This window comes from Suricata suricatta, chromosome 10, assembly GCF_006229205.1.
Source record: "Suricata suricatta isolate VVHF042 chromosome 10, meerkat_22Aug2017_6uvM2_HiC, whole genome shotgun sequence".
Taxonomy (NCBI): domain Eukaryota; kingdom Metazoa; phylum Chordata; class Mammalia; order Carnivora; family Herpestidae; genus Suricata; species Suricata suricatta.
Window position 1 is genome coordinate 6,034,091 of NC_043709.1, and position 20,142 is coordinate 6,054,232.

At 58.6% G+C, this 20,142-nt stretch overlaps 1 protein-coding gene across 1 annotated transcript in view; it reads left to right on the forward strand.

Annotated features, from left to right (window-relative positions):
• The window catches only part of NFAM1 (NFAT activating protein with ITAM motif 1), a 28,079-nt gene extending 9,203 nt beyond the window's left edge, over positions 1-18,876 (forward strand). Inside the window, exons 2-6 of the mRNA XM_029953694.1 lie at positions 12-287; positions 1,419-1,531; positions 7,904-7,987; positions 16,566-16,652; positions 18,385-18,876. Coding sequence (XP_029809554.1) covers positions 12-287; positions 1,419-1,531; positions 7,904-7,987; positions 16,566-16,652; positions 18,385-18,444 — 620 coding nt within the window. The 3' untranslated portion in view covers positions 18,445-18,876. The remainder of the gene's footprint in view (positions 1-11; positions 288-1,418; positions 1,532-7,903; positions 7,988-16,565; positions 16,653-18,384) is intronic.
• Positions 18,877-20,142: the final 1,266 nt, after the last annotated feature.

A 20,142-nucleotide genomic window follows, 5' to 3' on the forward strand; every position in this document is an offset into this window, starting at 1 on the left:
GGTCTCTCTAGCCAACAAGTCCGTTTCCTTCAGCTGCAAAATCTCCTACCCCCCCGAACTGAGGAACGTCACAGCCTGGTACTTTCACGTGGACCTCCAGAGTCAGAGGAGCCCTGAAAAGCAGATTAACTGCTCGCCCAGCCAGGTCAGAGAGAACCAGATGCACAGCCTGAAATGCCGGGTCAGCCCCAGGCTGCCAGACGCGTCGGCCACCGGCACCTACTACTGCTCCGCGCACTGGCCGAAGTTGATAAGAATCAGCAATGGCGTCTTCATCCTGGTCAGAGGTGGGGCTCCCTCCCTGGGGCAGGGGACCCAGAGATTTCACACCACAGGATTTGGGGCTCCGGCTCTAAAGCGGGGAGATGCCTCTTCTATCAGGGTGCCCCTGCCCTGCCCCTGGCTGTACAGCGTGCTGACATCTACCCTGGTTCGGGAAGGGCAGAGGTCTGGTATGGCAGCTATGTCTCTGGCAACCCCCAGCAGGTGCCCAAGTGGAGTCACTGGCCCCTGGGTCTCAGTGTCCCTCCACCACAATGTGGGGGGAGGGTGGACACACGTTGGTCTCGTGCACCTGTGTGTCTGTGGCAGCGCGTGAGCGAGCGCTCGGCCCACGTATGTATTTCTGGGAAAGTTTCCCAGTTTCATCACATCCCCAAAGGAGCGGTGACTAGAGACCGTTAAGAACAGCCTATCAGCAAAGCCATGAGTCTCTGACCCACCTCTGTGCCTCCCACCAGCGGGGGCTGAAGGCTGGGAACGCCGGAGAGCTGGGCTGGCCGGGACGTGGCCGTGGGCCTGGCCTTCACGCCAAAACCCTGCCCGTGCACGGCGTTTATGGGGGTGAACGAGAGCCTGCGTGCAGGGGCTGCTGTCTGGTGATGGGAAATGTTTGATAAATAACAGACACTGATGTGCCTGGCACGTGCTTGGCGCTCTGCAGTTTTCTGCCAGCCAGATGGATGGATGGAGGGAGAGGGGGAGGGAGGGATAAAATGATGGACCGTGCCCTTCACCTACCCCTGGTGCAGGCCAGCCACCTGCTAGGCCCAGGACAAACCGGGCCCCTCACCCTCACGCACCCACCCACATGAGCCCCCTTTCACCTACGGGAAATAGGAGGCCCAGAGATGTGCCTTGGGTCCTGCAAGCAGCCGTCGGTGGCTCCAGTTCACCCCCAGACGTGGGCACTCAAGAAGCAAAAGATGCGGTCCTTGCCCTTGACTGGAATCACGGCAGCAGACGCAGAAAGGGGCTTAGCCCAAAGTGAGGGTCTTGGTAGAGGTGGGGATTTGGGGGCTTCCTTGGCAGGGGGCAGTGTGAGTGGAGACCTGGGTAAAGGAGAGCATAGGAATTGGGGCCCTGGGGGTTGGCCCGGTGGGGGAAACTAACCCTGGGCTTCCCTGCTCTCCTCCTAGACACAGGGTACCGACAGCCCCCGCAGGGCTCCCAGAAGCTTCTGCTGTTGTGTTTCATGGGCCTCCTGACTGCGCTAAGCATCTTGGTCACCGGTCTGCTCTTCTGGAAGAAGGTAGGGACGCACCCGCACAGCGCTGTTTCTCCACCCTGTTCCCTGGGGGTTCAGGGGGACGGTGTCCCCGTGGGCCGTGGCCTCTGGCACGGGGGAACCCTCCCTCGCCAACTCGCCACCACCAGTTCCCGTTCGATCTTGCTCCTCGAAGCCAGGGGTCTTCAGCCTTTTCCAGGTCGTGGACCCTTCTGAGGGTCTGATGGAAGGCCCAAGCCCACATCTTCCCATTTCTAAACCCCCCCGCCCCAGATTAGGAGCCCCTGTCTCCGGTTTTCTGGATCCCCAGCGACCCAGGAGGAGGGAAGAGGCCACTGTTAGGCCAGGCACCGTCCCCTTTGCTCGCATCTGTGTCCCACTGTCACTCTGCAAGGGAGGTGTCCTCTCGTCGTACAGCCCTGGGCAGTGACACCCAGGAGAGGACGGCTTTCCCCAGGTCATGAAGAAGGCATGCGGCAGGCAGGGCCGGAGGGAGGGCAGGTGGAGTGGGCGGCTCGGTCCAGCTCTGCGCCTGCCCGACTCCCACTCCCGCTGCAGGGAGGGTTTTCTCCCCAGGGGGCTCTTGTCACCCTCCTTGTCACCCAGCCCGGTGGCTTCTTGTTCGACATCTGTCCCTTCCATGCCGGGCAGCAAGTGCCACGAAGACAGACACCAGGGTGAACTGTTTCCGTGGCTCCGCGCATGCCCAGGCATGGAGGGTGCTCAGTAAATGTTTGTTGGGTGAAAGGATAATGCATTGCCCTGTGGGTGCAAAGAGGGCTGTCAGGGCCCCGGGCTGTGGCTGGGACCCTCTGTCCCGGCTCGTTCAAGGCTCAGGCCGCTGTCCGGCCTTCCAGGGACCGAGGGCTTCTCTGCTTCTCACCAGCCTCAGGGGCCGAGCCTGAGGAGCAGCTCAGTCGCGGAGGCCCTGAGTGTGGGCAGAAGGCTCTGCACTGCCCTCGGGGCTCCTTGGGTCAAGAAAGGTTCAGCAGCTGCACCCAAAGTGCCAGTCCCCATCTACACCCAGGGAAGGCCGCCTCCCCGCCCCCCTTAGATGGGAATTCTTGTGTTGGTTCATTCAACACTTATTTATTGGGCACCGACTAAATTCCCGTTTAGGTGCTGGGGCTACAGCAATGACTTGAAAATTCATCCCCAAGAAATCCCTGCCTTCAACGAATTTGTATTCCAGCCGAGGGGAGACAGACTATAAACAAATACACAAATCAGTGGCATAACCGATGTGATCAGTGTTGGGGAAAAATATAGCAGAGTGGAGAGAGTAGTGAGCGTGGAAGGAGCGAGTTTGCTGTTTTAAGTAAATAGTCAGGGCAGGCCTCCCCACAGCACATCGGGAGGAGGCGGGGCAGGCCGACGTCAGGAAGGGTGTGCCCGCAGGGGAATGGCAGGCACGGCTGCTCTGAGGCAGGAGCTGCAGGGAGACCCATGTGGGTGTGTGGCCTGGGCGCAGGGAGGTAGGGGGAATGCCAGGCCTGGGGCTCGAACGCGGGCCTCAGTTTCCCATGTTGCCTCAAGGCTGGAGACAATCACTTCTCCAGAAAAGGCTCCAAGGTGACAAAGAAAGGTGGACACGGCGGCTTTATCTGCCGTAAGCTTCCAGAGGCCACCTCTCCTGCCAGCTCTGGGCCAGAGCCTGGTGATAGCCTCAGCTGCCCCTCCAGTCCCTCTCCTGTCCTGTGATCTGCCTCGGGACGCCAGGGTGTGGGCCGTGACCTTGGCATGACCCGTTCTTAATTTGGCTCATCCTGCTGACGAGCTGCAGGATGCACTCTGCTCCGGCGGGTGCGGGCTCTGCCCTGAGGCCCGAGAGGGCCATGCCAGCTCCGGGGACCCTTGCCCTCCACTTCCACTCCCTGCCCCTGGCCTGGCCACAGGGACAGCTCAGCTGAAGGCAGAAGATGGCAGGAAACCCTCCTCTGGGTCCCCCGGGAGTCCCAGGGTTAGGACAGAGACCCACAAGCCACCGGGCCCCCTCTCCCTCCCTCAGTCAACGTGTGCTGAGCACCTTCTGTGTGTCCAACTTGGCTCTCATCCTGCTGCTCTTCCCACGGCGGCCACGAGCACGGTGGCTCTTGACCAGTTTCCCACTTGGGGAACAGCTGCTGGAACTGGGCTGCGGATTCGGAGACTGTGTTTCAGGCAGGGGTGATGAAGCCCCGCCCTCCGGCTGCGGACCCCCGCCCCGGACTTACGTGACGGCTCAAGTGGCTTCCGTGGGCACAAAGCACAGCAGGTGAACGGCAGAGCGGGGTCAGGGCGAGAGCTTTAGCCACTGTTCTGCAAAAACAGGATCGTAATGACTGGATCTCAGGGACCTGCAAGGCCAGGGAGACACCAGGCACAGAGTAGGTGCTCAGGAAAGTCTTGGGGGGGGGTGTCAAACTCAGCCCCAGCTTGGCTTCCGATCCCAGCCCCTCACCCCACTATCTGGCTTCAGTGACTCCTACCTTCCCTGTCTCCTTCCAGGAATATCTGGTACATGCCAGGCACCGGGCTGAGTGCCAGACACAGTGGAAAGCATGACAGATGCAGTCCCTGCCCTCTCATCAAGCTGCAGCCCTCTCTGAGCCTCGGTTTCCCCCTCCAGAAACAGGGAGAAGGGTCGATGTCCGCCCTCACCTGGCCAGGGTGGAAGAGAGGGCGTTCGGGAGCCATTAGCTGGGAGCCTGACCCCCAGGGGTCAGTGCAGCGTGTGACACTTCCTGTCTTCCGTCCCCTGCATGTATGGGAGGAGGGGCTGGTGCAAGAGCCTGGCCTTGAAGGAGAAAGGGCTCGGAAGGGCAGAAGCCACTTCTGGGTTCCTGGGACTGAATTCAAATTTGGGATGCAGACCCCACAGGGGCCGCTCCAGAGTGGGTGGCCCCGGGTGGCCCGGGCCCTCGCAGGCCAGCATGGTTTGAACTGAGCACAGAAACCAAGCGTGCAGGGGGGAGGCGGGGGGGAGGGCCCAGCCCGTGACCAGTCCAGGCAGTCGGCCACGGGGACCAGAGGAGAGGTCCAGGGAGGAGGAGGCACGGACGACCCCAGGAGCACGGGCAGCTGTGGATCAATGAATCGAGGCCGGGAGCTACTGGCCCAGAAAAGGCCAATGATTTCCTGCCACGAGGGCAGAGTAGGGGGCTCCCCCCCAGCTTGGGGGGCAAGGTCAGCTTCCCGGAGCCGGCCGGTCTGTCCTTAGCCCTTCAGGGCCTCTGACCAGCAGGTCTCCTTCCTCCACCACAGTTTTCTTCCCTGGGGACCAGGACCCTTGGGCAGCCCTGGGCTGGTCACCCCCATCCAAACACAGCGCGTCTCAGGCCCCTTCCGCGGCGGCACTCTCTGCTCTGTCTACACTCCCTGCTGATCGCTGTGCTCCTGGAGTGAGGTCCCTCACCCCTGACGCTGCCCAGGCTCCTCCCCAAGCTCCAGACCGAGCCCACTGGCCCACGGCCAGCCGCACCCCTGTCCCCGGCACCACTCTTTAGAGTCCCAAGTCTGCCCTGTCTCTGCAAATGGCTCTGTACCCCCAGATGCTCAGACCAAAGGCTTAGAGCTGTGCCTGGCTCCTCCCTCCCTCCCCGAGCAAGCTCTGCCCACAATCTGTCAGGACCCAGGCCCTTCTCCCCTGCCTGTCCCCCAGCCCAGGGCTGCCATCACCCCTCACCGTCTCCCTGCTTCCATTCTTGTCCCCTCCAGCTCCAGCTCTGCTCCCCACACCTGTGCTTTGTGTTTATCACCATTTCCCCCACCATAACGGAAGTCCTAGAGGGCAGGGGCTTCCCCTCCCGCTTGCCAGGGAGGGGCCTGACACAGGCTAGGTGGTCGTGGGAGGGATGGCTTAGTCAATGAGCACTGAAATCTGGAAGAGGAGTCAGAGGTGGCGAGGCTGTGAGGTAGGCAAGGTGACAGGATCGTTCCCATTTTACAGAGGGGGAAGCTGAGGCTCTACGGGTTTCCTGAGCTGCTGGTGGCCATACAGATTTGTTTGTTCATTTGAAAATCACAAGTGGAAGAGTAAATGTTGGTGGCCAGGAATGAGGCACCTGGGTAGGGCAAGGCTGGCTCCAAGGGGCGGAGCATCCCCAGCCCCCGGTAACAAAATGCAGCCCTCTGATTATTCCAGGGGGGCACCCCCTGTGCACCACAGCCCAGGCCTCATCCCCTCCCCCTACCCCCCACTTCTGGAGATCTCTTGCCTCATTACCGCCCCGGCCACTGCTCACAGCCCACAGCCCCCATGGGAGTGGAGAAGCCTTAGAAAATGCAAATCTCACCAAATCTGAGTGCCGCCTCCGAGCGAAGCACTGTGGACCCCGCCTCGTGTGGCAGTGCCCTCACCAGCCTCCTGCTCGTCTGCTTTCATCTTTCACGTGCATCAGCTACTTTCTGACAGTCCGGCCTCCAGCACGTCCCGCACGTGTGGTGTTCCTGCCTTCAGGCCATTCCACGCGTTGTCCCCGTGGCCTGTGACCCTTTCTCAGACTCTTCTCCCGTTTTCAGGAGACAGGGCAAGCCCTCAGAAGTCTGCCCCAGCCCCCTGGCGGTCTTGGGGCCCCTTCCCACGACCCCACAGTGGTGCTTACCTCCCTGGCAGCCCCACTGGTCTTCAGAGGAGCACCATGAGGACAGGCCTGGGTCTTGCTCCCCACGGAGCCCACAGGAGCCCCTGCCCACGAGCTCACACCCACCAGCCTTGGCACGTCCAGCGAGGGGAGAGGCATTCGGCCCCCCCGCTGCCGTGAGGTGAGCCGTGGCCTCTGACCGTGACAGACGGTGCAGGGGAGGGACACTCGATTTGGAACAGGACCTTTGGGTTCCGTACAAAGACAGTCGCTGACTAGCTAGACATGCCTCAGTTTACCCCTCTGTAAAGTCTACTTCCTCAGGCTGCAAAGAGAACCGAATGGGAATAAGGGCAAGTCTCAGGGCTTTTTTGCAAAGTGTGAGGTGCCACGCGGGTGCCCACGCCGATCTAACTGCCCATGAGACCCACACATTCCAACAAAACAGGCGACAGCTGGTGCCGCCAGGTCTGCATCTTGGCGAATCACGAAGAGCCGAGTTCAAATCCCACCTCCGCCCCTTCCGGCTCTGCCGCCTCAGGCAGGTCACCTGCCCTTTCTGAGCCTCCCGGTCCTCCCAGTGGAACGGAGGTGACACGGAGACTCGGCCTGCGGGTCTGCTGAGCAGCACGTGGGATGGGGAGGGGGTGACGCGTTCCGAGGGAGCCCCACCTGGCATCGGCGAGGCCTTGTCTCCTGGGCGATGACTAGGCTGCGGCCGGGGCTGTGCCGGCTTCTCTCCGGCAGATCAGGGGCTCTGGAGAGCGGATCCCGAGCAAACGGGCTGGGGATGGGCAGACGGCCAGGATTTTTAATCAGCCCCTGCCCTGAGACGAGGCTGTTGTGGCTCCGCCGTTGGCAGTGTGGTGTCTGCCACAAAGGATGGCCTCCCGCTGCAGGGGGGGGGGTCTGCCCACCCGTCTCCCCGCAGGCCCACCCCGGGGCCGCACAGCAGCCCACCGGAGCCTTCTGACACCTGCTCGCCAGTCCCCGCACCTCCTGCTGGCGGAGCTCGGAGGCTTCCCACCCGCCCCACTGTCAGCGGGGCCCTGCGCCTGCGGGCAGGTTCACCATCCTCGGCCGAATCGGCTCTCTTGAAGTTCCTCGAGACCTCAGGGCCTTGGCACATGCCGTTCCCTCGGCCTGCCTCCTCTCCCTCTTGCCGACGCAGCTTCTCAGCGGTTAGGTTGACAACATCCTTTCTGCCGGGTGCGGTGCATGTCGGCCAGAGGATCTGTCCTGTCGGTCAGCGCATGAATCAGGCTTTGGCAAAACTGCGAGGTCACCGTCTGTCTCCCACTGGGTCTTCTGTTCCAGGAGCAAAGGGACAGCGTCCACCTCTTGGGACCACCTGGCTCATGAGAGGTGGCTGACAAGCGGGCGCGGGTTGGCCAGGGGCCAGCCAGTGCCGCCTGAATGCCAAGCCCTGCAGAAAGGGAGGGCCAGGGAGGGGAAGGGGCATGGATGAGACCTCAGAGCCAGTGAGGGGGCAGCGTGGGCCTGGACATCTGGTCCGGCTGGCACTTGCCCAGGACCACCCAAAGCGGTCAGCTCTGTCTCCAGGGACCCTGTTGGGTTGGCACTGAGTCAGGCACAGTCCATGAGCAATGCCCCACGGGGCACCTTGATCCTTCCCTAGGTGCAGGCAGATGAATGGCTTGATGCAGGTCTCAGAGGCATTTGCCCCGTTTCCTCGGGGAAGGTGGGAGGCAGGAGGCGGCCAGCGATCAGCTTCTGAGCAGCCCTGTGACAATCCGTTCTTCCCGGCGGGGAGGTCTGCGCCGAGGGAGCTGGCCCTCCCCGGCCCTGACAGCCCTGACGCCCTTCCTCACAGAGACAGATGCGGGCTCCCCGGAAGGGCCTGGACCCCGGCACTGCCCACAGCAAGGAGCAGCCTCAGGCCGAGTCCATCTACACGGTGAGTCTTGGGGCCTGGCCCCCCCTCCCCCGCCTCTCTCAGGCCCAATGCAGGGGCTGGTTTGCTGGCTCCATCACGTACCAGCTGTGTGACCTCTGGGCCTCCAGTTCCCAGTCTGTAAACTGGGGACCAGAATTCTAACCTGGCGGAATGTTCATGGAGATGAGTGTTCATGTGGCCCTGGGCCTCTTGGCAGGCATGTAGCTGCGAGGTGCCACCGGGCCCCCCTCCCTGGCACGCCCCTCTGCTTCTGGAACAAGGGCCAGGGAGGGCATGAGGTGGCGAGGGGTAAAGAAAGTTCCTTCGCCTGACTGGGTGACACTGACCAGCTCACCAGCTCCTTCCTGGTTTTTTTGTTATTTTTGACAGAGAAAGAGAAAGAGATAGCGTGTTAACTGGGGAGGGGCAGAGAGAGAGAGAGAGATAGACACAGAATCAGAAGCTGTCAGCACAGAGCCCGACACGGGGCTCGAACTCCCAAACCTTGAGATCATGACCTGAGCCGAAGTCAGACACTTAAGTGACTGAGCCCCCCAGGCACCCCTCCTTCCTGTTTTTCTTGCACAAACAGCAGCACAGCAAACAACAAGAATCGCAGAAAGACGAAAAGGTCAGGCACCGTCACAAGCCCTTAACACATCAACGCTTTTCAATTCTTTCCCCTACGCGCACGCATTGTTCCGTATCCTTAAAATCAAGCAGAGACACGAACTGGGAGGTTGTGTCATAAGCGCTTCCTGTCGCTGTACCTGTCTTCGTATTTACCGGAGGCGGCTCGGCCTGGTGCTCCTGATGAGCGTGAGCCCGCCCACCAGCCCCCAAGCAGCCCCTCTCTGCCCAGCGGCCGGAAAGGTGGCAAATGTGGTTTTCCAGCTCTGTCTAGATAAGTTCCACCGGCAGTGTATGCTCACTGTAGACAAAGTGAGTCAACGCCCGTTTCCGCTGGGAGCTCAGCTCCGTGAGACGGAGAGCTGCCAGGTCAGGATCTTGGCCCCACACCCGGGAGGTGCCACGCCTTGCCGGCGACCTGCGGGTCCTCCCCAGGGAGGGTTCCAGGGCTGCCCCCGCACAGTTCTGCCTGGACCCGCTGTCGCTGTGTGTCATCACCCAGACACACACGGGACTCTCGGGCCCACACAGAGGGCATCCCGAGTATGGCCCTATGTCCTGAGGATGGGGACAGAGGGGGACAGACAGGGACGAGGCAAAGACAATGTCCCTCCAGCACCAGCAGCTCCAGACGGAACAGCACGCGGCCAGCCCTCCACCCCGGGGAGTTCCCCCAGTCACTGCGTCCTACATGGTCTCCGATGTCCCCGTGTTCTCTCCGCTCTCCCGATGACTCGGATTTTCCTTGTGAGGGATCTTGGTGTCAGCTTTTGAATAAAAACATCTCTCTCTCTCTCTCCACACACACACACACACACACACACACACACACACACACACACACAGTTCTTTCTCTCTCTCTCCCTATATATATATTGTATCTGTATGTATCTCTATGAAGAAAATAGCCATCATCCTAAGCCTATTTCCTTCCGGGATAAATACTAGTAACATCGACTTCTATACCTTTCAGTCTTTTTTCTATAAATATGCACAGAAAGACCCATGCACAGACTCACAGGTCGTTTTTATTGGAGTAGTGCAGCTATTTTGGCTCATGTTGCAATATCTCATGAACATCTTTCCGCATGAATAAATATCCTTCTACAAGAGCGGTGTTAATGGAAGAGACTGACTTCTGCGTGGAGCATCTTTCTCCTGCCTGTGCCTGGCCTTCTCTGCGGCTCAGGTGGGCTTCTCGGGAGTGTGCGGGAGAGGCCCAACAGCCCCGCGGGGCTAAAGGCTGGCTTCGAGAGATGTCAGGACAAGGAAGGAGACAGGAAGGGAGGCCACAGACTTTGGTGGCCCTTGAGACTGGTCCCTACCAGCTGGGCAGAAAGGAATGACATCAACGACGGGAGTGATGACCTCAGGGGCGTTTCTTGAGGGCCTACTATGTGGCAGGCACTGCGGTGGGGCTTCACACTGTTATGTCACTGAGCCTCGGATTAGGGGTTTCGGGTACAGGTGCTATCCCCATTTCAGTGCTTTCTTCTGATCGTCTACTGTTAGTAAGTAGAAATAGGATTGGTTTTTGTATATTGACTTTCTATAGAGTAACCTTGTTGAATTCATTGATTAATTCTGTTTTTTTTTTAATTTTTATTTTGAGAGAGAGAGAGAGCATGAGCAGGGGAGGAGCAGAGAGAGAGGGGGACAGAGGATCCAAAGCGGGCTCTGTGATGCTGGGTCCAACTCATAAACCATGAGATCATGACCTGAGTGGAAGTCAGAAGCTCACCCAACCGGGCCATCCAGGTGCCCCTTATTTATTAGTTCTAACAAATTCCTGCAAATTCCTTTGGATTTTCCATAAAGTCAGTCTCTTCGTATCATCCACAAATAATGTGTCTCATTTCTTCTTTTCTAATCCACATACTTAAAAAAATTTTTTTAAATTTTATTTTAGAGGGGTGCCTGGGTGGCTCAGTTGGTTAAATCTCCGACTTCGGCTCGGGTCATGATTTCACCACTTGTGGGTTTGAGCCCTGCATTGGGCTCTGTGCTGACAGCTCAGAGCCTGGAGCTGCTTCGGATTCTGTGTCTCCCTCTCTCTGTGTCCCTCCCCCTTCTCCTGCTCTGTCTCGCTCTGTCTCAAAAATAAATAATATGTTTAAAATTTTTTAATTTTATTTTAGAGAGAGAGAGAAAGCACAAATGGGGGAGAGGGGAAGAGGGAGAGAGAGAATTTCAAGCAGGCTCCGTGCTCAGCACGGGGCCCAACACAGGCTGCAATCCTGTGACCTGAGTTGAAATCAAGAGTCAGTTGCTCCACTGACTGAGCCCCCCAGGTGCCCCTGATCCTCATGCCTTTACTTCTTTCTTCTTCCTTTACCACACTGCCTCGGACCTCCGCTGTGCCAGCGAGGCGGAATGCTGGCAGCGGGCACCCTTGTCTTACCCCCAACCTCTGGAAAAGGATTTTTGTACATTCCTCCTCTACTTTCTTTGGATGGATACTTGGATCATTGATTTTCAACCTTTTTTTCTTTTTTTAAAAAATTAAAAAAAAATTTTTTTGAGAGACAGAGACAGGGCGAGCAGGGGAGGATCGGAGAGAGAGGGAGATACAGAATGCAAAGCAGGCTTCGGGCTCTGAGCTGTCAGCACAGAGCTCAATGTGGGGCTCGAACCCATGAACCGTGAGATCATGACCTGAGCCAAAGTTGGACGCCCAACCGACTGAGCCACCCAGGCGTCCCTCTTCTTCTTCTTCTTCTTCTTCTTTTTTTAATGTTTATTTTTGAGAGATCACGAGCCAGGGAGAGACAGAAAGCTCGGGAGAGAGAGTCCTAAGCAGGCTTCGCCCTGTGAGCACAGGAACCGACACAGGGCTCGGACCCATGAATCGTGAGATCATGCCCTGAGCCGAAATCAAAAGTTGGACACTCAGCCGACCGAGCCACCCAGGTGTCCCAACCTTTCTTCTTTTCTAATTTGTGCATTAAAAGCTATGAACTTCCCTTTAATTATGGCTTTAGCTGTATCCCACACATTTTGATGTGTCATATTTTCATTATCTTTCAGTTTAAGCTTTCTGTTGAGATTCCTTCCTTGCCCCACGGGTGGTTTAAAAGTATTTCGGTTCATTTTCAAATGTTTAATTACTATCTAGTCATTGTCTGTGTTTTATTTCTCGCTAATTCCACTGTGACCAGGGACTATATTCTGTATGACTTTAATCCTTGGAAGTCTCTTGAAAGTTGTTTTATGGCCTAGCCTGTATTCTGTGCACTTGCAAAGAACTTGAATGTGCATGGCTAAGTGTGCAACGTGTGTTAATTAGGTCAGTCTGTTGATCAGGCTGTTTAAAATATTCCATTTCCTTTTCTCTTTTTAATTTTTATTTCTTATAACATTTTTATTTATTATTGAGAGACAGAGAGAGACAGTGCATGAGCAGGGGAGGGGTAGAGAGAGGGGAAGACACAGAATCTGAAGGAGGCTCCAGGCTCTGAACTGTGAGCACAGAGCCCGACATGGGGCTTGAACTCATGAACCACGAGATCATGACCTGAGCCGAAGTCAGACGCTCGACCTACTGAGCCACCCAGGAGCCCCTCCATTTCCTTTTCGATTTTTTTTTCTTTTTGGTCTATCAGATGTTAAGAGAAGTGAGTTAAATCTGTCCATCTCATTGCAGATTTGTGTATTTCACCTTTTAATTATGTCAAATCTTGCTTTTTATTCATGTGGGAAAATACTCGTGATATATTGTGACATAAAAAAAAAATGCTGTACCACTCCAATTTGTTTTTTAAAAGTAATCTATTCAGGGGCATGGATTTGGAGTGGGTCAGACAGACTGGGGTTCAAAGCTTACTTCGTTTGCTCACAGGTTCTGTTACTTAAACTTTCTGAGTCTTGGTTCCATAATCTGTAAAATGGGGTTTAACAATAGAATATTGCATTTGCTGCTTGCAAACATGCTATGATTTCTTCCGTCCTGTATTTCTTATCCTGAGCCCACATCCTCTCCAGTGACCCTGCCCTTTCTCCACGACTCATAACAGAAATGTCAAAACTCTCTGTCTTCAGTCTCTCTCTCTCCCTTCCGACCCACTCAGCAGGACTTTCGGTCCAGGAATTCATCAAAATCTTCCTTCTCAAGGTCCCCATCAGCCTCCACGTTGCTACATCCGAAGGTCATTGGGTTCAGTCCTGGTCCTCATCTTCCTTAATGAATCAGCAGCATCTGACACGATCAAGCTCTCTTTCCTTCTTGACACGCTTTCTTTACTTACTTCTAGAACATTCTACGCCCTCCTGATGCACCCTCCTCAGACTCACTGCCAGGCTTCCTTAGCCTCCTTCACTGGTTCCTCGTGGAACCTTGACTTCTAAACATCCAGGACTGGACTCTTTCTGATCTTCAGCCCCATCTTCAACCCCTGGGTGATCTCACTCAGCCCCACAGTTTGAGACCGTCTCCCTCTGACAACTCTCACATTTCTAGCTGTAGCTCAGACACCACCTCTGAACACCAGAGTCGCTCCATCTGAGTTACGGGCTTCTCTCTCAGACCAGCCTCCCAGTCTCTAGCCACGGAGGCGCCTCCACTCATGGTCTTCGCTGTAGTGACTGCTGCATCCCTCCAGTTGTCCAGGCCGAGCACTGCAAGTTGTCCTTCCCTGGTTTCTATCGCTGCTCAGCTCTGAGCTGTCAGCGTGCCGTGTCTCACAGCGTGTCCGGATCCCCCCGCACCCCGCCCAGTGCTGACGCTGGGGAGGCGCCCACCACCATTTCTCGCCTGCTGCCTTGTGATTGGTTTCTGACCCGCCGGCCTCCTTTATTTTCCTTGTCCTCGAGCAGCAACCAGAGCCATCCTGCTCGGGCGCAGATCACAGGTCCTCAGAGAAGCAGCCACAGAGCTGGGGCGAACCTGAAAGGGTCTTAGTAAGGATACCACCCGTGGGAGAAAATGGGGAAGGCAGCGTGCCATTGGACCAACACAGAGCTGGTCCTGAGTGCGGGGAGTGGGAGCCTCACGGCCTGGGGAGGCTCGGCCAGGCCTGTGGGGGTGCCCGCGTCACAGGGGTCTCCCGTCTCTAGCGTGGGAGGCTGTGCAGGCATCCCCGTTGGGCTTGGCCACCGGCTGGGGAGGAGCCCCAGGCCCTGTGGCCTCCACGTACTCATGATGACGGGTTCCAGAGCCCAGCCCCTGGGGCCCCTGGTCAGTATGGGCTCTGGGCCGGGAGCTCTGGGAAGCACATTCTCACAACTGCCTCACTCAGAGTCGACGTCAGAGCCCTGACGGGGCCTTCACGAGCTCTGCCCTCATGCCCCCCCCCCCCCCCCCCCCCCCGGTCTCCAGTCACCTTGCTTCTTTGCTGTTCCCCAAACATCAGGCATTCCCTCACCCTGGGGGCTTAGTGTTGGCTGTCCCCTCCATCCTGGAGTGTCTGTCCTTTCTGCAGCTGTCCATGGGGCCACTCCCTCACTCCTCGGCATCCTGCTCAGATGGCACATTCCCCGTGAGGTCTTTCCTGACCTCCCTTTTAGAATAATCTCCTGGCTCCTCTGTGAGTGCACCCCCCCCACCGTGTCCCTCCGTGGTCCTGATGGCCTCCTCTTACTTTTGTGGTTGTGGCAAAGGCCTTGGAGGGCCTGGGTCCCAGACAAACATCCCAGCCCAGCCCAGGCCAGCCCAGCCCAGCACAGCCCAGCCCAGCTCAGCCCAGCCCAGCCCAGCACAGCCCAGCCCAGCTCAGCCCAGCCCAGCCCAGCACAGCCCAGCCCAGCCCAGCCCAGTGCAGCCCATTGAGAGCCCAGGGCAGTCTCCTCCCAGCAGGCGCACCCTGGGGGAGGCGGTTCCCAACACCAGCAGGGAAGGCCAGGAGGGTCTGGTGTGGAGCCTCAGAGGGTGTCCTGTTGACCAGGCGCCAGGCATTTCACAGCCCAGCGACTCAGGTCGCACCCTGAATGCAAATGCAGCCCAGCGGGTCGGGACTTGTCAAAGGCTTCACTCAGCAGCTGCTAATTTGGCAGCGACCCCTGTGGCCGCCCCTGCCCTCAGCCCCACCGCTGCACCTGCCTGAGGCAGCCTGGGCAGAGGCCTGGGGGGTCGGCGCCGCCGGCAGGGTGCCCTTCTCTGGCCGGGAAATCCTGTAACCACCACCTGGAGCGCGTGGGGCTGGGGCAGGAGGCCTGAGTTTCAAAACCCCTGAAGATGCCGTGTGACCCGAGACATCTTTGAGCCTCTCTGGGCCCATGTGTGACCGGCAGCCCATGCGAGCTGGACACGAGGGAGAAGGGTACCACCTGTGGGCCCCCAGGCCTGCTCCCCGGCTAAGCTGTCAGCAGGGAGGCCCTCTCTTCCCTTCACTCTGTGACCAGAAATGTCCAGCGTGGAGGGGCTGCCAGCGGGGAGGAGATCTGAGCCTGGGGGACCGAAGGCGGGGGCACAGGGCCGTCTAGTCTGTGTGCCTGGCGGGCGTGAAGACCAGGTAGGCCTGAGCAGGCCCCAGAAGTTGCCTTCCACTGAAGAGGGGGCTCCCCCTTAGGGCAGTCGGGCCCCCTTCCCTACCCAGAGGCAGGTCAAAAGACCCTCTCGTCAAGACCCCTGACTCGGGGCCCCCTGAACAGATCCCTAGGGCTGCTCGCCGTCTCTGTGCATGATGCCCTTGAAGTGAGGGTCTCCCGAGGGCCAATGGTTTATTACTCGGGTTTTCATGCACTGCTACCTCTCTGCGCCTCCCCCCTCTTCTCCCTGCCTCCCCCCTCCCTTGCCTCAGAGCACCACCTGTCTCTCCAGCCTGCCCCTGCTTGCCTGTTACCAGGGAAACCACCTCCTTGGCAACCAGCCGGCTTCCATATGACATGTACACGCGGGAAGGGAAGGTTCCTGCCTCTCGCTTTGGCTGTTGGTGCCTCTGAAACCCCAAAGAGCAGCGTTGGCTTCTTGCATGGGACCCAGATGCTCAACAGTCTGAAGAAGGGTCCAGGCTGTGACTGCAGAGAGGGGAGGGACGCCTCAAGCTTCACTTGACAGTCGGTCAACTGATCATCATTCAGTAGTGGCTAAGCACCTACTCTTTGCCAAACACTGTGCTGGGCCCTTTCCATACAATATCTCATTTAATCATGCTTGAAGCCTGCAGGGTAAGTATTATTCCCATCTCACAGATGAGGAAACTGAGACATGGAGAGTTTCAGGGGCTGCCCAGGGCTGGCACGGTGTCAGAGCTGAGAGCTAAACTTGGTCTCATCTGATTTCAAAGCTTAGCTCTTTCTACCACCCTGAGGCCTCTGATCAGAATGCTCATAGCTAGGGCAAGAGTAACTGTGGCCCCAAGACACACACCCCAGTGAGCAAGGAGCCCCCTCATCCTATCTCCTGTGGTGCCAGTCTCCAAGTGCTCCCAGCAAGCTGTAATTTCAGTGACCCAGAGACACACCAGGTGCAGCTTGATGGGAGAGGTGGGTGACCCCAGCAGGTGCCTAAGGCGCAGGCCATGGTGGCGTGTCAAAGGAGTCCTAGATGGGTGGCTGGGACCCTCACAGGCACAGGGGCTTTGGACCCAGAGAGTGAGGACAGATGGTAGGAGGACATCCTATTGGAACCACGGCCATGGGCGTCACGGCTGGGACTGCTGGCAACGAGGCTCCGGACAGGCAAGGACTGTGCGAGTGGATCCGGGCTCCTGGCAGAAGCCTGGAGAGGCCCCTCCCCTGCCCCGGGCTGAGCACAAGACCTTGGGAGGGTAGGAGGCAGGTAAAAGGGGGCACAGAGAGGAGTCGCTGTGAACAAGTGGGAAAAGGCGAGGTGGTTCTGCAAGAGACAGAATGGCAAGTGCAAAGGTACAGTGGTGTGGACGTGCATGACGTGGCAGGGCCACAGGGAGGCAGCTGTCCCCATACAGCCTATGGCCTAAAGGGCTCTGCTGTTTCCTGGGCTCCAACCACCAGACGTGGGACCCAGTCCCTGCCCCCCAGGTCACCTTCCTCTGACCCTTGCTGTCTCCCGCAGACTCTCCAGGGCAGAGACACTGAAATCTACTCCTGCATCCAGAACGTGCCCAGCAGCCTGCCCCCCGCCCAGAGCCTTGTCTCCCAGGTATGCAGGGGGTGGGCCAGCGTACCTGGTGCCTCCTCTGACTCCATGGAACCTTCTCATCTGTGAAATGGGGGTAAATAGGACCACAGGAGTGAGCCTCCTGCAGTTGAATCAGAGCCCTCCCCGCAGGCAGGTGGCCTAGTGGTTAAGAGGACCAGTGGGTTTGAACCCCTGCTCTGTCCCTAACCAGCTGTGTAGCGCTGGCGAGGGACTCACCTCTGCACCCGAGTCCCCTCCTCAGTGAACTGAGACTCCTCACAGCCCTCAGCTCATAGATTGGCCACGAGGGTCAGAGGTCTTACTGGGGCCCAGTAAGCACTTTGCAGTGTGAGCAATGCGTACACTGGTCGATCAGGCAGGGTTATTAGGCGTCCAGCTGTCCCCAGGCTGACAGTCCTCAAGCTGGTGTCCGGGCTGGCAGCAGCCTGAGCGGGTCTCGTCTGGCTCCGTGTGCATCATGACACAGGCACACATTCTCTCTCTCTTTTAAACATTTTTAAAGTTGTTTTTGAGAAAGACAGAACGTGAGCAGGGAAGGGGCAGAGAGAGAGGGAGACACAGAACTGGAAGCAGGCTCCAGGCTCTGAGCTGTCAGCACAGAGCCCGACGCGGGGCTTGAACCCACAAACTGTGAGCTCATGACTTGAGCTGAGGTCAGACGCTTTGCCAACTGAGCCACCCAGGTGCCCCGATCATGAGTCTCTCTTATACCTCAGTTTTCTCATCTGTAAACTGGATACATGACCCTTTCCTACAAAGCCGACTGCTCTGAATTCAAACGAGTTCCAGGTTAAGTAATGTCTAAACCAGAGTTTTGTGCATCATGAAGCACAGGGGGTTCGTGAAGCCAGTAGAGGAGCCCATGGGTGGTGGGTGGGTCCACAGGTATCTTGGAAGAGCCGTCAGGAAGCGAGAGGGCTGGCACTCTGCCTCCCCCAGCCCAGGGGGCCCAGGCTGGCATTGTGGGTTGACCCTCCTTTTCTCAAAGCCCGTGCTAGACTCAGCCCTGAACTAGGCCATGACTGGAAGCAGGACTTCCCAATGCGGGGACCCCCAGGGATGTCTGGGCCATGCTAGGCAGCTCCTGTCCTGTGCCCGGCTCTGAGGTGCTGCCAGGACAGCTGGCCCCCACCAGGAGCCTCGGGTCTGCAGGAACAGTCAATGACAAGCAGACATTTGCAGCCCCTGTGTCGGGTGTGCTGGGGGGCAGGGGAGAACCAGACGAGGGCGGGGGAGGGGGCTCTCGGGGCCCTGCAGGGTGAGTAGGTGGTGGCCAGGGAGCTGGGGAGGTGGGGGAGCCCCCAAGACGGAGAGAAGAGTGTGTGGGGAGGCAGAAGGGCTGGAGGGCAGAGAGCACCGGTGGGTGGAGTGGAGGTGGCCTTGGGGACCAGGACAGGCCTCCCGGGGTCAGAGCCACGCAGGAAGCTGTTTGCCTCTGACTAAAACTGCATTAGTATAACTTTGTTCTCTACCGATTGTTCTTTCCCTTTCTTCCTTTCTCCACCCCTTTTCTCCTTCCCTCCTTCCCTGCCTGCCTCCCTCCTCCTACCCTCCACCCTCCTTCCCTCCCTCCCTTCCTTCCTTTCTTCCTTCCTTTCTTCCTTTCTCTCTCTCCTTCCTTCCCTCCTTTCCCCTCTTCCTCCTTCCTTCCTCTTTCTCTCTCTCTCCTTCCTTCCTTCCCCCAACCCTCCCTCCCTCCCTCCTTCTTTCCTTTCTTCCTTCTTTTCCCCAGGAGAAAATGCACGGATTTACAGATGACAGCAACTTTAACCTGGTCTATGAAAATCTCTAGCATGAGCTCCACGGGCCGTTCGGTCTCGTCCTGGATCAGATGCCCCACTGCAGTCCCTCCTTCCACAGGACTTGTCCGGTACCAGGACGGAGGCCCCAGGGGCGCCCCATCACCTTGCCCCCACATTCAAGGCATTTCTGGCCTTGGTCTGCACCCCTGCTTCTGTGCCCCAGCCCCCAGACCCACCGAGCGTTTCACACCTGTCGCCCCATCAGTGGGCCCTTCCTCAGTCCCCCGGGCTCTCTTCGACACAGCCCCTCCCCAAGCCGCCCTTGCCCTTTCCAGGACCCAGGGGCTCTGGGCGCCAGCGTGCACCTCGGCCTGCGGGGCCAGCTCCGGGCTCCTCAGGAAGTTCCCGGCAAGGGACCGATGTCAGCGCTGTGAGCAGAGCATCCTCGGGAGGAATAAAGGAGCAGCTGTACAAATGTCCCACCTCCGTGCCCCTGCCCGGCTCAGTCAAAGGCACTAGGCGGCCGCACAAAGTAGAAGAGGGGGCTGGCGTGCAGGAAGGGGTGTGGGTACAGATGAGTTGTGCAGGGGTGAGGGGGAGGACAAAGAGGTGGCTGGGTTCCAGTCACCAGGCTGGGGGCCTGGAGCAGGGAGGCTGAGGAAGGAGATCCGGCAGATGCCGGCCAAACGGGCTGAACCTCCAGAGGCTCTCCACCCCCCAACAGGGACCCCAAAGCTCTTTCCCATCCGCCTGCCCCTCTACACGTGGTGCCAACTGCTTGGTCACCGCCGCAGCCCTCCTCCACCCTCAGAGCCTCAACAACTCCTCCTTCCCCCCACAGCCCCCGCTGTCTGGTCCGCCTGGATCCCATGCACCTCCTCCCTGTGTCTGCCCTGTGCACCTGCCCCAGGGCTTTGGGGCACCTCAGAACGCTCTCCAGCTGAGTGGGTTGGTGCCTGGGGCTCCCCTGAGCTGGAGGAGGGGGGCCCCCCTGATTTGGCCGGAGCTCAGGCCCCGTATGGACAGCGGCCCTCAGTGCTCCCACAGAGCCCACTGCTCAGGTCTCCAGGTCAGCAGCCCTGCTGGGACCCATTTCACAGGCAGGCGGGGGCTAAGAGTGGGGATCCCCAGGGCTGTTGAGCTCTCCTCCATCCCTGCTGCTCTCCACCATCTCCCAGCCCCACGCTGCCCCCAGAGGTCCTTGAGGGGCCCTGGCACACAACCCCCAAACATGTCTAGGGACGGTGGGGGCCCTGACCCCGAACAGTACTGGGCAGCCTGTAGGCAGCACCTTGTCTGCAGGTTAGGCCCCTCCCTTGGGGTCTAGGGTGGGGGTGAGGGGTTGTGGGGGAGGGAAACAGCAGACTGGCATCGAAAAGAAATCCCAGACCCTGTGCAAGGCTGGCCCCCAGCCTCCTTGGGCCCACAGGATGGGCCAGCCTACAGCCTCCTGGCTTCGTTCTAAGCCCGGTCTGTGAGCACAGCGCGAGGAAGGCTCTGAGCCAGATTATAAGGCTGAGTGGAGAGGGCTCTGCTCCCCGGGAGGCAGGAGTTGAATGAATTCCTTGCCTGTTCAGGGGGCGAAGCTGCCTGGAGCATAACTGCCTTCCAGGCTCTGGACTCCAACAGCCCACAGCAGAGGCCAGGGTTGAAGGGGAGGCATGCTGCAGGGGAGGGGATGCCTGCTGGGGGGGAGGGGAGGCCTGCTGGGGGAGGAAGCATGGGGGGGCGGGGGGGGGGGGGGGGAG